Source organism: Rhinolophus sinicus, chromosome 17 (assembly GCF_057876585.1).
Source record: "Rhinolophus sinicus isolate RSI-liver-muscle chromosome 17, RSI-T2T, whole genome shotgun sequence".
In the NCBI taxonomy this organism is placed as follows: domain Eukaryota; kingdom Metazoa; phylum Chordata; class Mammalia; order Chiroptera; family Rhinolophidae; genus Rhinolophus; species Rhinolophus sinicus.
Genome location: NC_142517.1, coordinates 142497386 through 142515094, shown reverse-complemented (window position 1 = coordinate 142515094; position 17709 = coordinate 142497386). Strand labels below are relative to the sequence as shown.

Sequence of the window (17709 nt, the reverse complement as noted above, 5' to 3'; positions counted from 1 at the left end):
TCTGAGCTTTACTCAAAAGAGAGAGGCCTGTAAGATGAATGGCAACGTTAACATAACAAAGCTGTTTCATCCTAGCCAGAGGTGTCCCCAAGCACTCTGAGCTCAACCGCGGTAGAAAAGATTAAATGAGACTAAAAGCATCAGCAACCTTGGTGAAATCAACTGAAAGGATTTAGAATATTCCAAGGACAGCTCGCCAAGATCACTGGGAAAAAATCAATTTAATTTCCTGCGCCTCTGAGATTCCCATCCCGACCTCCACTGGGGATGAAGGATACATACATACACAATGTTCTCCAACATCTCTTTTCCTCTGTTACAACTTGTGCCTTGACAAGACGATTTGAGTCCCAAAAGTTTGCCATAAAACTGGACATCCCTTATCCGCATGCTCAAACTACTTCATTCACGAGTATGCCTGAAACCGCTTTACGATGAGGTGGAACCGTCAGACCACATGTCATCGGCTCCTCATCTCAAGGCCTTACAACTTCATGATTAAAGCACACACTTGAGTCTTGGGAGCCACCACCCTTGTCCCTATAGCTGGGACTATTGTAGTTTCATAGAGGTGAGGAATAGGCCCAGAGAACAAAAGAAGAGAGAATTAAACAAAGATCACGCATACTCACGCCCCCAACCCCCACGCTCACGCAGTGTTTAGCCCCAGACTAATTTCTAGAATTGAAGGCTATCTGTCTATTCAGGCTAACACTCCACTCGTCCAATCATGTTTCCACACAAGTTTCCATTCCACATGAGTCAAGTTCCCTGAGTCTGCCCAATCAAGGGTCAGAAGTAAAAACATCAGGAAGAGAGACATAAACATCAGTCTGCAGCCCTACACCAGCAGCCATGGGGCTTAGAGCAGCTTCTGGACAACCGGTCTGGGACCTGCCACCGATAGTCTTTGGACCAGAGTGGGGACTATGATCTCTGGCTACAGACCTTATCGTCCAGCTGTCTGTAGAGACTGGAGATCTCCTCGTCGTACTTTTCCTTCTCTTCCACAGAGATGCCGGAGACAACAGGAACAATATTGTCGATGATGGGGGTGTTATCACAGGGCTCCAGGGTCTTCTGGTCCTTGGCACTGATCTGTTCATCCTCGGGCACAGCTTCTCCTGCAAAACACAGACGAGAAGAGATCAGCATGCAACCCTCCAGGAAGAGTAGCAAAAAGAGTCGCTCCCAGGAAAAAGACGCAAAGGACACAATAAAGAGCTGCTGCAGAGTTATAGTTTGTATCCTTTCTATTTGACAAGAAAGGTCTTAGTTAATTGACCCAAACTGGTTCTATCAACTACACAAGCTCATAACTAATCCAACTTGCAGCAAGACACCCAATTTTTCTCATACAATTTCCTTTTGAGGAATATGCTGGGGCTTTACTAGAATCGTATTCTCTCTAGTGACCGATTCAAAGGCAAACAGACCTCTGAGACATCCTAATTACCAATTAATTGGTTCCCGTTTCATTAATAGAAACAGCCACATCAAGGAACAAATTCACCATTGTTTAATAGAACACTGTAGGATCCAAATCCCCTCAATCGGAAACAGAAGCCAGGGTAGCCGTGGACCCCAGAACTCTGACACTGCACTAACACACATTCCACTACCACTCTCTCCTGCAGGAGGTCAGAATTAATTGGCGCTACTGTAGAGTTCAAATAGAATAATTTCCTGTGATGTTAGTTAGGTTGTCCCAGGAAAGAAAAAGCAGCCAATCTAGAATATCATGCAGAGACCCTGCATACCACTTCTCAGTTTGCAGAGTAGTGTTGGGCTTTCAAAAGAAGCATTACCAAATTTGACCATGCAAACTCAGGAAAAAGGTGAGGCCAGTGGCTCCCTCCAGCAAAAAAATCACCTTGCAAAGACAGACTGCATAAAAAGAATTCTGAGAAAACCATGTGGCCCGACTGAGTCTCTCAAATATTTTCTTGGAAAGCAAACCAAAGCTAAACATACTTTCCCATCACAATGTTTACCATCAACTTCACACTGTTTGCTACAACCAGTGAGTGTCTACAATGTTCCAAGCCTCACTCCACTTCTCAGCCCATAAAATGCATTTTGTGGAAATTCTCCAGGAAAACTGCTCTGAGCCAGAGGGAAGTTCTCAAAAACAAAAACAAAAAAACAAAAGAACACTACAGAACTGAGATCAGTGGCTTCATTAACAACACTATATATCATGCCTCAAGGAACCACCTGAACACTGTATACATTTATCTTAATATAATCAAAACATTGTGATGGGTTAGTTTTGTTGCTGAAGATTCCGTTATCAAACTTGATAATCACAAAACGATATGGAAGGCCTCCATGTCAAATAAAAGTAACACCCAATGACTTCACTTTTGCAACACAGTTCCACTTCAAGCAGAAACTGGAAACAAAACCTGGAATAGACTATTACTTTGCCGAATATAAAAGGAAGCCAATGTTTCTTTCTTCTAAAGCTCAGCTAGACTGTACTGTACCCAAACTTTTTCTAAAATTATTGACCTGAAACAAAACCAGAATATCAGAGTAGCCTTTGAACAGAACCTGAACCAAATCAATATTTCATTCAGTTCCAATTCCTCGTTTAAAACATCCATCAACAACCTTGGTGTGCAGACTAGATTTCATCCGATTAAAGTATCTATATTCTCTACAGCCTGCTAAATCCCCTGGCCATAAAAGCAGTAGTACCATGTTCTATTTCCTGAGTGTGTGTGTGTGTGTGTGTGTGTGTGTGTGTGTGTATACCCTATATATAAAATATGGTGCCAAAAAAATGTATACACATTTTAAGAAAGGAAAACTATTAAAATTGTAATACTCAATACACACCAATAACAAAAGATGAATACAAGTCAGTTTGACTTCTGCAATTATAAGAGGTGCTCAAAGTGTTTACCATCAGCGTACAGACACTTCTGATTACTGTGAACTACTGCTTGAGCAACGTTGACAAAAATGTCTACTGGTATACATTTTTTGGCACTCCTGGGGTGTGTGTGTGTTATATGTATGTGTGTACATATCTTTTTTTAACCATAGAGTATACACTGAAACTTGAAATTCCTCTTTCATCCCTACCTCCCAATTCTGTTCCTTCTCCAGACAAACTCACCACTAACACTTTGGCAAATGTCCTTCCCCTACTTGGTCATGACTGTATTTCTAATTTTTCAGTTCTAGCTTCTGAAATTTGTGAACAGGGCAATCCAGTGCGGTCTGAGTTTGATCTTCCAGCTTCAGCACAATGAAGGCGAACTTCTTAACTGTCATAGCTCACCAATGAAGAATATGGTCGTCTTCAATGTCCATAGATCAACTCACCCCAAGTTCACATGTAAAATACAGAAACATCTGGAAGAGACATAGCTCTGGGTTCTTTGGTGCCAAGTGGCCAAAGAGGCAGTGATATCATGAGGCTGGTGTGAGCTAAGGAGATGCCCAGTGCGTGTTTCAGTTACTCCAGCGGGCAGAAACCAGCCCGGAATGAAACCCCATAACCCAGCAGCAAGTAACCTGCTTTAACCAAAGTCACAGGGCTGACTCCCTCTAAAGCTGCCCTCTTCTCCCACTGAGGAATTAGGGCATCACCAATGCCAGGGTTGTCCCAGACCAGGGAGGTTCAGCAAGCTCGCCAAAGCTGCTACGCTACGCTGAGAGTGATCAAGAGTCTGCACAAACATTGCCAGTGCTACGGCGGGACACTAAGCCACACTGCTCCTTTTACAGGTCTAATTAGCCGTAAGCCCACGGCCTGCTGAACCTCTTGCTTTGCTTCTTATAAAGGAGAGGAAATACTAATGACTTTAATATAGCATTGTTCTGCAGATTAATTAAAATAGGATATGTAAAAAACACAAAAGGTACTTAACCCCTCCTCTCCCTGTCAAACTGTCAACTTGTTTGAGGCTTTGCAGATAAATTCTTATTTTTACTCATTCTGCAATTAGTATTTCTGGGGTCTTCACAATACCTTTGTGGTTAGGGCTCATTTCTAAAAATAAAACACAATATAGCTATGCAAGCCCCTTTCAGGTTTATTTTTATTATTATTAACACAGTATTTGAAACCGACAGCAGACTTTCTGGTTTCTCTTGAATTATCTGAATCAAAGCATCAACATATCCCCCACAGAGCTACATCTAAATAACGAGCTCTTCCCGGTTTATACACTAAAGGTCAGGCAGTCAGGATTGCTTTCTGCAGCAGCAGTTCTGGCCGGGAAGAACAAAGCAGCAATACGCAGGAACAAAAGCAGCAGGAATCTGTGGGAGAGCACAGCTCCTGCCCAGAGAGGAACCAAGAGCCGGTTTTCCCAAATACCACTGCCCTTCAAAGGACAGAGAAAATGATTTCCAGAAGCGTCCCTGGTAACTACACTGTCCAGCTCACAAACACGTCTGGGGATTGTAAATTCCCAACACTATGTACGACCTGACACTAGGCTATCTGTCTCCATGGCAATCTCACCACTTTAATCGAGAATACTCCCTGCACTGCAGACCGAGTCTCCCGAGAAGCCTCCACGAGGTGATTACGGAATAACTGATTGTAACAAGGTGGACAGCTGCAAACAAACCCTGGAGAAATAAGGCCCTAAAATCTGGTGATGGGAGAATGGAAAACGACCCCCAAATGAAGATTAGCATCTATCTTTATTTTTATTCTCCTTCATATTAAAAGCAACTTTCTCTTACTTTGTCCCCTGAGGCTTTCATACCTGCTGTCTATAGGGAAAGAGCTTATAATATTGTAAAGCTCCTGCTTTTCTAGAATGAAAACACCCTTCCTCCTAACTAGAAATCTTTCCCTTTTTTAAACAGGCTTTCTGGCATTTCCTATTGTCAGATGTAATTACCTTTAAGGACTAAAACGATTTGTGTGTACACAGGATCATTCACTTGGAACATACCTATAAGGTTTGCAGAGCATTTTAATTATAAAATGAAAACCCCTAGAGGGCATAAATAACATTTCTACAAAAAGTAGAAATCCATCAATTGCAATAAACAAGAATGGCAGCCTAATCAAAAATTCTCGTTAGGGCTATTAGTTAAAAACTCTAAAAACAGGCTTTTTGGGTTTGTTGTTTATTCCAAAAGAAAACCATTAGACTGCCAGTAATTCATTAAAATTTCACACATGAAATAGCAACGAGCTAGTTATCCTTTTCATAAGTTGAGTCCCTACAGCCTCTGGAGGACACAGAAAGGTAATTGCATTCTCCCTGCAACTCCAGGTCAGAGATTTGCTGGTCACTCACAGCTTCCGCCAGAAACCACAGCAGATCTGGCAAAGGAGGTGCTTTCTTTTAATACCAATTAAACAGGCCCAGTGGCAGACTAATGGTAGGTAATTTCTATATCAAAGAAACTGAAAGGAAATTTTTAAGTTGCCAGATGGATAAGAGCAGCTGGCTACAAGATGTCCGTATATAAATGTGAGGTTAAAAAAAATAATAATTCCTTTATGGGATTATTTTGCACGCAAATAGCATCTTTCACCCTAGTTCCTAAAAATATTGTAAGCAGCTGAAGACATTCTCGAATGCCTCCTACAGTAATTTTCTAATAAACTGGGCACAGCTCTGCACCCTCTCTACATTCCTGATCTCTTAAATAGGACACCCCACTCTCCTAGCAGTCAGGATTTCTAGTAGTGTTCGGCTGTGTTCGCAAAAGAAGGAAGAAGGAAGAAGGCCTCACAAATAAGATGGCTCAAATGAAATGCTCACTCTTGAGCTTCCACTGTAGCAATCATGAATCTGACGGGGGGCCAGCATCTTCTACATATTTAATGCTAAAAAGAGCAAATTGTGTTCCAACCACAGAGGCTGAGCAGTTTCACAAAGCTCCAATCAGACTCAAGTTTACAGATTTAACTAGTTGGGGAACCACGCCTGCTGGCCTGGCAGGTTTTAAATCTGGAGTACAAATCTGCTTTACACATTGCCAATTTTTCCATGCCTCCTCAGCTGTCATGAAATAATTTTTTTGCATGACTTCAGTAGATGAAGTAAATCTCCATCCACTGTTACTTAGTATTACATTCAATCATTCAAGAGATGCTGAGGATATGCCATATTGTTGGGTCATTCCCCTGTGCTCCTGACACCTGGATTTTCAGGGCCTCCTTTTCTGACTTAAACCCCTAAGTATCATTTTTCAGAGAGCAAAATTCAAAGATGTGTCAGAGAAGAGGGCCTGTGTAAAGGCTGACCTGGCAGCGACAGGGAACTATGGACCCACCCCCACCCCACTCAGCATCATACCCTGGTCCTTCAACCGCCCCGCCCCCCCCCCCCCCCCCCCCGCAGCCCCTGCCACCAACCTCAAGAGTCTTCTTGATGGATTAGGGGGAAGGGCGGTAAACTGGGCGCTGTAATACTCACTTTAAATCCAACTACCTAAATCTATACCCATCTATAGGATTGTTCCAGTCCTTTCAATACATATGATCAAGAAGCAATGGAGCTAAAAAAGAAATCTTATTTCTGACAATTGCCCACTCCATCTATCTGTCCTTAAGCCGGGAAGCTAAACAAATTTCCACGAGGCTCAAGTTGCCTACAGAACCTCCAGATTCGAGGAAAGACTGTCACGCGACTGCAGCCCACAAGATGTCACTAGCAGATTACAGTGGACATGGGTTGTTTTTCAGCCACTTAACACCCATTCTTCTAATAGCACCAGGCAGCTTGGTCTGATGACACACCAGTGTCCTGTCTGTCCCCGGCTGAGCACAGCACCAAGTGCAGTATCTCCCTTCTCTCCTGGGCGTCTCGGTCCCAAATATAAAATGCAAGCACAGGAGAAACATTCAGAGGGGACGCCCTCCAGGGGTGGCCCCTGAAGAGCCCTGTCGATTTGCTCCTGCTGCCGGTGTCTCAGGAGCAGCCCCGGCACTGCTGGCTGGGACAGGGACCTCAGCTCTTCTTTTGGTTCTGTGAGCTACTCATAGCTTTCGAATGCTTTCTCTTTCTGTTTAAGCCCGGCAGGGTCAATTCCTGTCGCTGGTCACCCAAGGACCCAGTGGGGAATGGGACCGGGAGAATGGGGGGCTCTCCTCAGTCCGTCTTTATAAAAACAAGCTGTGGCCTCGCCCTCAGTCACCATGCACACGCCCTGAGCCGGCCCACTTGCTTAAGGGCAACAGCAGAAATCACTTAAGGTTTGGTGTAACGTATACACAATGAGTCCCGGGCCATATTCTGAGAATCAATGTTCTACTCTGCCCGGAGGAGAAAACTGTCAGGCTTAGATGGTGAAGTCACCCATTCACCACAAAGGGCTGAAGCCTGGAATAGGTGTGGGCAGCAGCCTATACACATGGACCGGGATAGTGCTGCACAACTTTTAAAGGACGTTGGGAGGAAATGCTCTCTCCATCACTGTTAATGTATCAGACATGCATCCTTCCCTTATTTACATCATCCGCCTGGACCTGATTTCCTACTGAGACATCATATTATTTTACCTTCCCTACTCCTTTGTATTCCTACCTCATTCTATCAAACCAGCAAATAGGAAAAAGCACAAGCACGCACACCCACGCACACTTTTCCTCTGCTACACTCCTTTCCTTCTCACTTTCCTACAGCTGGAGTACAGCAGGGCAGCCAGACTTCTAAATTATACGTACACCGTGCAAGGGAAGAAATTTCTTCCCCGGGGGAGAGTGTGTACTATTGACAATGCTCCTTACACTTGTTCAGGCTGCAGTGTGGAAATAGCAAACCCGAGGGATCTTTGAGGTGAACTAAGTGGCTTCCTCCTACAAGTACAGAACCAATGTGTGTGTCAAATTTCAAAGGAAATTTGGAAATATCCTGCCACTTGGATTTTAGTGGAGAGCACTTGACCTTTCCAAATCCCAGCTCTCTAGCTGACACAAACCAGTCATGCCTTCACGACCACAAGGAATTATAGGGACACCACTGAAGGGCTTTCAGCCCCTTCTTTTCTGGTGTGGTACTTCTCACACTCGGGTAACTGACCTAAACACAAACCTCCAGGGCTATGTGTGCGCTGCACAGACAATGGAAAGAGAATAAATTTAGGAATGAAGCCCCGGAGGTTCAGACACCAGCTCTACCAGAAACTAATCACTTTGGGCGAGACTTCTACCCTTTCAAAGCCACAAGGGCTGGGAGGATTAAACACTCGGCCTAGGAACATAACAAAAAGCCTGGGATTGTTGTTGCATGTGTGATGTGCAGTTAATTCCTGAGATAGACCTTCACTCATAGCTCGTCAAGGGACGACTCCTCCATGTCTCTATCTGTCTGAAATGTGTATTGCTGGAGTCGGTTCTCTATAGGGAAGAACTTCTGCTTCCAGAAAAATCACCTTTAAAATGCAAATGTTAACTTGGGAGGAAAGGAGAGCGCTGCAGACCTCCCTTCTGCCATCACAGTCACTCAGCGATTCCATGGTAACAGGTGGGTGTCTCTCAAGAGTGTCTCTCTCTTCTCTTCTCCCTTAGCCTCCCTCGATTGTTTGTAGGGGAGCACACCCCCACCTGTGTCTTCAATTACTTCCTCAAGATGGATGACACTCAAAGTTCTCCTTCTCATTCAGGTAGCTCTTCCCAGCTCCAGACCCTCAGACCTAACTTCTCATCTGACACTTTCACCTGGATGTTCCCTGGGCACCTCACACTCCCCTGCTCACCTCCCTAGTCTGGGCCTTCTCCGGGGCTTCCTGTCTGTGCACAGTTCTGCCTGCCCCCCCACTCAGCAAGCCTGCGACTTGACACTCTCCCCACCACAGCCAGCTCCTCACCAAGCTGTGCTGACTTCACCCCTACATATTTCTCCGGTGCATCCATCTCTCTCTCTTTCCAATGTCTTATCCCTAGATGACCACCCTACTTTCTGGCTCTCCTCCCACCCTCTCCAGTCCGTTCTCCAACACAACTGACGGATCTTCAAAAGTGCAAATCTTATCATAGGGTCTGCAGCTTAATATCCCTGAGTGGCTTTTCATTGTTTCCATATAATGACAAAAATCCTAAACAAGGACTGTGCAGCCCTGCATGGGTTAGGCCTGCCTGCGCCCCCTACCCATCTCAGGCCAGCGGTCCCCCTGCCCAGCTCTCCACACTGGCCTTCTTACCCGGGCTCAGAGACACTGTAAATGTGGCTGCCTCCACCTGCACTCTGACCTCCTGACCTCCACCTTGTACCTATTTCACCTGCTTACTGCTGTTTCTCTCACATCTTATTCCCTGCATTGTTCATTGAGGGAACTCTTCACTGACTTGTCGGTCAAGGTCAGGGCCCCCTGTTGTAATAACTTATGTGTTTCCTATTTGGTATGCAGCACAGACTACCATCACACGTTTCTTCTGGCTGGAGTCTACCTCCCCCATCAGACAGTAAGCCCCCTGAGGACAGAGACCACGTCTGACTTATCACCCTTTAATCTCCAGCACTATATTAAAACACGTTAACATACATTTTTGAAAGTACATCATGTGCCAGATTCTCCAAATTATGGAACTTAAGGGTTTATGTAGGATCTCACTCTTTCGGGCCAGGAAAACAGTACATTTCTGAGTAGATGTACAAGGTGGATGAAGTGGGACAAAAAGTTGAACGAATGCCAAGTGCAAAGTCCAAAAGCAGGGTGAGAGCGCCCAGCAGAGATGTGCGGCATGAGGCAAACAGGGTGGGCAGACTCAGAGGACAGACCCGACTGAGGGATGGAGAATTGGAGGGTCAGAGCTTGGCAAGGACAGGAAAGAATAGAAAAAAATAAGGCTGGTTGCCCACTCCACAGTGTTTCTAAGGCCGGACCCCTCCCTTTACCAAAAGGCTTTACCGAATGTTCCAGTCGCCCAGCAGAGAACTGACCCAAGAGGATCCCAGAAATAGAACAAAATTTCATACAGCCGCTCCTTGCCTTGCCAAGCATCCCTCCCCACTCTCCTACTCCTGCCAAATGGTGAGGAATCATCCACCAGCCCCAGGTGCTGAATTATTCAATTATTCTAGCAGCTTTCAAAACACATATGCAGCTAGAAAATCTCCCAAAAAGAAAAGAATCATCCTATTTAGGCTACTAGGTCATTTCTTGAACCTCTCTTGAATCCTGGTTTGCCACGTAATTGCTTTTCAATTGAACAGCAGCTCAGTGACACCCCACTCTTCCTAGCACAAAGCAGTGACAAACATATAATCATGAGACTGCTGCTAACTGTGCCGTTACAAACAGGCGAGTTACCTCCGAATCCCGCATGGCAGCCCCAGGCTCCCACACTTACCCAAGACTGAGGTCTGCTACAGCACCTTTAATAAATACCGAACATAAGAGCAAAGGATACGAAGAACAACCTCCAACTATCCACGATCCCCCTGCACACACACCAACCTGCCTTATTTCAGTAAAAACAAGAAAAGACTTCTAACTTCCATCACGATGCTAAAACCACTGAAACAATCTGTCTGCTCTTCGATCTGGAAATCCCCCTTCAGCGCCTCACCCACGACCCACCCACCCACTGCATGTCAGCTCTCTGAGATATTTTCTTCGAGTAGAACAAACCAAAGAGAACGTTTTGGGGGAAAAGAAAAGCTAGTCATGAAACAAGCCTTTAAGACTGCATTTTAGCACAGAGCTTCCTCAGGAGCTCCCTATTTCTGGCTCTCAAGAAGCAGAGCATGAAGATGCGTTGAGCCAAAAAAAAAAAAAAAAAAAAAAAAGCAAATATGTACCAGAGGTGATTTTTTAACGCCGAATCAATTACAAAACTCAACCTAGGAGAGAATGACATGTTTCATTAAATCGAAGAAATCAGAACGACACAGTCTCAAGCCCTGTCCTCTAAACCTCGAATGTGGTTTCAGAGAGCGAATTACAGTAATAGAGAAGCATCTACTGGAAACAGATTAAGGCAACCTTGCAAATAGTCACTTGCCCACACTAAGAATGTATGTCAGCCAAGGGATGGGGCGGGGTGGGGAGCAGTGCTAGGGAATGAGAAAAACGTACCTGCTTGTTCACACAGGTGTTGCCATGCAGCACCGAGCTCTGCCATCATCCCTCTTTCCCAGGTGCCCCAGGATGCCAATGGTTCTAAGAAAAAGAGGGCACACCCTCGTGCCCCACTCTTCCTTACCATTTCTCCATCTGTTTAGCTCCACCTCCAGATGCTGGATAACATTCTTCAAAGTCTTGTTTTTCTCCTTCTCTTTTTCATATTTCTTCTTCCATTCTTCTGCTGTCAGCTCCAGGTTCACAGAGACTGTATTCTTGATGGTCTTAGCCCTGGGGTTAACAACATAAGGGAACGATTGTGAGCATAACGATTAGCTTTAGACTAAACCCCTTTCACATCAACAGACGGACCGGGGGAGCGGGAAGGACCCTGTGCCTTTACCTACCACCCTGCTAGCGTTCTTTACGGCCCTGCTACCCTAAGGCTCCAAACTCACCTTTTCCTTTCCTCCTTTACCTCCTGCCAGTCTCTAACTCCAATGCACTTTCATTCCAATTGTCTCTCAGCGTCACCTCTTTATTCCCTACCATCATCTTAGTCTGCGTTCTCAGCCTTGACTTACGGTTTTAGCCTTTTTCAAACATTCAATATTCTTCTTTAAGTATCGTCATACTATTGCCAGTTCCTGTTCCTAAGTCGAGTTTCCTCTGAATTCAATTAACATTTATGAAACATGGGATATATACCAAGACAAATGAGACAAGGTCTCTGGCCTCTCAGAGCTTGCAGTTTGTCCTACCAATAATATACAGACTGAAATAACACAATGAATTCTTTCTCTTGCTCGCAATTGGTACTTAGAATCTGCCCTGATGTGTGGAACACATGCCTACACGTGCCTGCCAGGCCAGGCGAGTCACTTAACCGAGTCAGGCTGCCAGGCGAAACAGCGGCTCCCTCCTGAGCACATGCCCCATCCCAGCCAATTTTCACCGTGGAAGAATGGAGAGCCACGGTTCTCAGGTCATCCATTTTTTCAAGAAAAGTCAGAAACTGAGATTTTTATTTATAGCTCCCAGGTGTAAAACAATTTTTCAAAATAAACATGTGATACAAACAAACATGTCTAATGGCCACCAATTTGCCATCTCTACTACAGAGATGGCGTGACCTCCTAGGGTTCATGGCCACAGAGGGGTAGGGGCTGATGCCACAGTGGATGAGTGGACAGTAACGCAAGGGAGACCGGTGAGAGCAAAGGCAGCGCCAGCTCTAGCTGATGCTGAAAACAAGACATGACTCACCTAGTTAGGCACAGAAATGAACACATAAGCAGACTTGTCTAATTAAAAAGTCAATTGACCATGGCAGAATTCCACTTGTTACTTACATTTTTAAGAAGGTAAAAATCTTCATTTAAAAATATGTGATATTCTGCTTTATTTGCTATTGACTTTTTCATGTGGAACTCCCACCAGTTCTTGTATTGTATTTGTCAGCACTATACAATGCATGATCCAGGTTAATTACTGTTATCATCAAATGACATTTTGGGCAGTCTCTAAATCCAATGGATTTCTAGTGCAATTAAAGAAACGCAGCAGTCCTTCCCAGTGTTATCGATGTCATTCTAAAAAATTAATTCCTAAAGCAGACAACTAAATGACCCAACTGTCAAAAGAGGACTTAAACGATTTCAATGTAAGACTCCACTTAAGAATTAGTATAATTCTCCCTCGTTCACTGCAGCTTGAGGCTGCTGTCCCCAGAAATGCTTCAACTAATTTTTCACACAGCAGCAATTTTATTACCACTTTCAAGTCCATGCTGGCTTGACACTCTCCCCTCACCTGCTATCATCCTCAGGCAGTGTCATAGATGTTTCTCAGATACAAACACAAACACTGCAGCATCCGTTACCAACTTAGGAAGCGAAAAACACCCCATGGTTAAAAATGCCTGTGGGTATTGAAGGGTACACTTTGAGGCTACAGATCTTACTTTTTACATCATAAAGAGTCTCTTGATGACTTCTAATGATACTGGAAAGAGAAAAACACAGTTTCTATGATGTACTCAGGCAAGTTTAGCCAGAAGTACATTTTTGTGAGCAGACCGAGCAAGGTTATCACTGGTGAAACTGGTCCTCAATCTCAAAGCTCTTTTAAGCAATCCAGAAAATTATTTTTCTTCCACTTCTGTAGTAACTAGGGTCCTGGCAGGAAACAGAGAGCCAGCTCAAACTATATAATTTGGAAAGAGTTTAACAAAGGTATGGGAAGGGTATTGGGAAATAACAAGAGATAAGGCGTACCCCACATTAGTGATGGGGGGAGTCATTACCACCTTTAGGCTGAAGAGGACCCAGAGGGAGGGAGCTAAAAAAGAAGGATGCCCAAGGGGAGTGCTAACAGCCTTTAGTCCAGGAACTCAGCCAACCCAAAGTGACGCTGCAGGGGAAAAGCCAAGAAAGTAATACCCTGACCTCACTCTCTTCCCTTCTTCTGATCACCTGCCCATGTTCCACCCCAACTGGTCAAACTTAACTGGAAGCCAGAGGCAAGGGAGCCCATTGTAGTTGTCCAAACTGGTCCCTGTCCCAGGGCCCAGAGCAGAGCAGGGATGGTATAGAAATGACCCAGAAGAACAGGGGGAGAAAATACAGTCCAACTCCTATTTGAAACTCAGAACAATGCTGGGAAAGCATATCTCGTGCCATTGCCCTAGATTTCATTCATACCTCTCCAGCCACTAAAGGCAGAATAGGAAGAAATCCCACAACACTGATAGCGACAGACGTTAATCCTCCCAAAATTGCTCTAAAAATTTCAAATAGCCTCAAATAAAATCCCAGGAGGTTTGCATGTGGGTATGGAAATTGATAAGCTGATTCTAAAATTTACAGTAGAAATGAAAAAAAAAAAACAAGAAGGGCAAAGATACTTTTGAAGAACACAGTTAGAGAAGGGAATAGCAACACTGACTATATAATGATAGTGATTAAAACTGATTCCAGAAGCTTTGGAATACAAACAGAATGGACTATCCAGAAAGACACTCAGCTATATAGTCCTCTGCTTTACAACAAAGGGACCCATACAGTGCGGTGGGCATGGATGGTCGTTCCAATGTGTGGTCCCGGGGGCAGGGGGGTGACCTTCATTCATTCCCCCAATTCCATATACAAAACTTTATTCCAGATGGACCGTACACATAAATGTGAAAGGTAAAACAATAAAGCTTCTAGAAGAAGCTAGGAGATTATCTTCAAGACCCTGGGGTTAAGGAAAGATTTCTTAAACAGGACATAAAAGAAAAGATAAATTTGATTTCATTAAAATTAAGAAAACCTCTCTTCATTAAAAGTCAACATTTAGAAAGTTAAAATATAAGCCACAGGAGAGATGGGAGAAGACATACACAATACATGTATCTAACAAAGGACTTACCCAGAATAACCCTTATAAATCAATAAGGGGAAAAAGCAGACGAGCAATGAAAAAAACGGGCCAAGATTTGAATAGGCACTTCACAAAAGATATGATAAAGACACTTTAAAAAGTGGGGGCTTGAGTTCATTAGCCATCAGGGAAATGCAAAATAAAATGACACTGAAGTGCCTTTACACCCCTAATAAAATGGATAAAACTAAAATAAATTTAAAACAAAACCAAAAAAAAGGCTAAAACTTTTTAAACTGATAATACTAAGTGTTGGTGAGAATGTGCAGAGAATATAACACTCAACTGTTGGAACGCCAACAAAACAGATTACCTGGAGGGAAGGTACATTATTCCAATCATTTTGAAAAACTTTGGTGGTATCTACTAAAACTGAATGTCTCATATCCCGTGAGGAGCAATTCTACTCCTAGGTATACAACCAACAGAAATGAGGTCATATGTTCATCAAGCTATTACAACCAATGTCACAGTGACTTCATTTAGAATAGCCCCCCAAATGAAAACAAATCATATCTCCATCAACAGTAGAACGCATACACACATGCTATATTCATACAACAGAATACTATATAGCTATAAAAAATAAAACTATTACACCTAACAAGATAGTGAATTTCAAAGATACAATGCTGCATAAAAGAAGCTTACTGCATGATTTTATTCAAATAAAGGTCATGTTGAGAGAAGTCAGTATGACACGCTTGAGATTTGGGTATTGACTGGGAGGGTGCAAGAGAGAGGCTTCTAAGATGCTACGTGGTGCTCATGTGTACACGCATTTGTGAAAATTTACTGAGTTGCACACTTAAGTCTATGCATTTCACTGTATGTATGTTATATTCAAGAAAAATAAGATGTGGAGAGAAATCAAGTCGGACACAAGAATTTCTAGATCATGGAATAAACGAGTTACTAAGAGAGACTGAATTTCTGTGTCTGGAGTTATTTTTAAAAAATTAAACAAATATTCTTTTATCTAAGATGTTGAAACAACCTTGTAAAGTGGAATAAAGAGTGTCTCAGTCTCTCATTCCCATAAGAGACCCAGAATAAAAAGATGTTGAACATCTACAATCTCTTTTGCTTTTAACCATGAACTTGAGGAAAATTTACAGACTAAAGGAGCCTAATGATTAGGTTCTATCTCATTTTCACCACTCACAAGCCCCTTTCGTCCTGTGTGAATACTGAGCTCGTTGCCATCAGTGAGGGTTAGGTAGTGATGTTTTTTTGCTTTGTCACTTTAGAGAATATCCAAGAGCCTTCCAGCTTTCACACTCTTTGCTCTTTTATTTTGGAATTTCCCACATACTTCCTAGCTGTCATCACACTAAAGAGCCTTATTGACTGGACTCTCTGTTTAAACCCTGCGCATCAGCATGGATCCTGGGCACTCAGGACCGCACATGGACATAATTCAGGGACTTGTGGGCTCACAGGCGTACACCCGTGCATTTACTGCTCAGCTTGATTCCAAGAGAACTTCAGGTAGCTTGCAAGGAAACTTACCATTGACAGGACAGCACAAATTAAGAAATGTTCTTAAGGCAGGTTGTATCATTTTGTCCAGCTGAAGCTATATAACAATAACGATACCTCTCAGCCCAGTAGTTTTAGGACACTCTCTCCTTGATAGAGGACAACAAGCCAATAATCCACAGGAGCCTTACTGCTCACTCATCATCTTTGTGAGTCAAGGGGTCGATCTCACTGTGATAACATTTGATTAACACAATGTGACCGGATAGAGCACAAAGCAGTCCAACAGTACATACCTTAGGAATTCATTTCCAAAGTCCCTCAGGTTTTTCAACCAGAACCTCCGAGCTCTATACAGAAATGAACGCCTGTTCCACAAGTTAGAACCACAGCAGACCCTGAGCAAAACCCTAACCAAAGGCTACTTAGGGGAAAAACCTTAAGTAATCTTAGGTTTATAACCTAACAACAAGACCCACTTAGCACAAATGAGCCAATTCGGGAGGGTGTAATTATCAGAGTGTCTGTTTTACAGTTTTTCTTTGCTTCAGCTTGCTTCAGGAAGTCAAACACCACTTAAATAATGCAAATCTAGGTTTGCCCCAGATCTATCTCTTCGCCCTGCAGGGAGGGAGCTAGGACCCAGTTTTTAATAGACCTCAAAGCTAATGAATGTTAGTTAACCACCTTTGGAGAAGGCAGAGCAAGCCCAGCAGACAGAGCGGAGGCCACAGTACACCGTCCACCTACACCCCACAGAGACAGTGAAGCCAGAAAGGATCCTACTAGATGTATTCCACTGAAGAACAGAAGGAGGAAGACGCTGCCTCCCAGTCCTTGAGCATTCTGTTACTTCTTCTTGGTCCCTCGGTCACTGAATTTGCATTTTACAGACGCTTATGGCCAGGCTTCTAAAACTGCCGGTGGTGTGAACTCCACCACCCAGGTTAAGCCCCCGTGTGTGACGACACCCTATAAGCATCTTCATAATTTGGCACTTGAATCAAACCCCAGTTAAAGATGGGAAGTTCTTGAACTACTTGGTTCACATCACTCTGCATCTGATAAATCCGCTTTCCACCTATTCCTCCATAATTGCCTATACTCGTACTTTCTGGCCAGTCAGTCCTAAATGATATATAGGCTATCACTGGAGTTTCTTTTAATTATCTTGGCCTCCCTGGAAGAGCCATGAAGAAGTTCGTTCTTGGTACCTTCCCACTTCTTGGTTTCAGCATTGTCCTTTCCTCTCCAGGTGTTCAGACAGTGCTGGCATTTGAATAAGGAGCTCTAGACAACCACACACCCTCAATGCCTAGAATAAATCTGCAATGTATGATTCCGCACTGTGAATGTGTGTGATAGAGACTGAGACCCTCCCGCTGTGGGGTGGAAGAAGGGAGTCAAGCACCCATTCTGCTCTATCAGTCAGGAGTCTCCAGATAAACAGAACCAACAGGACAGCTATAGATAAGTGGAGGATGGATGGATGGATGGATGGATGGATGGATGAGTAGGTAGGTAGTTGGTAGGTAGATAGATGAGATAAATGTAAGGTGTATCCTATATATCATAGAATATATGATAATATGATAATAGGATCTCTATCTAAGAACTGGCAAGTCGGAACGTCATAGGGCAGGACAGTACACCGCAAACTCAGGGAGAAATTGATGCTGTAGCCTTGAGGCGGAATTTCTTCTTCTCTGGGAAACTTGTTTCTGCTCATAAGGCCTTCAACTGATTAGATGAGGCCTGTCCATATTATGAAGGGTATTGTACTTTATTTTTCTTTTAAGGTTTTTTTTTTTT

General features: G+C 43.6%; 1 protein-coding gene across 1 annotated transcript in view; it reads right to left on the bottom strand.

Moving 5' to 3' along the window:
• The window catches only part of KIF5C (kinesin family member 5C), a 144160-nt gene that overhangs the window by 48969 nt on the left and 77482 nt on the right, over window positions 1–17709 (bottom strand). The window contains exons 11-12 of the mRNA XM_019737476.3: window positions 11135–11283; window positions 949–1124 (exon numbers count right to left, since the gene is read on the bottom strand). Coding sequence (XP_019593035.1) covers window positions 949–1124; window positions 11135–11283 — 325 coding nt within the window. The remainder of the gene's footprint in view (window positions 1–948; window positions 1125–11134; window positions 11284–17709) is intronic.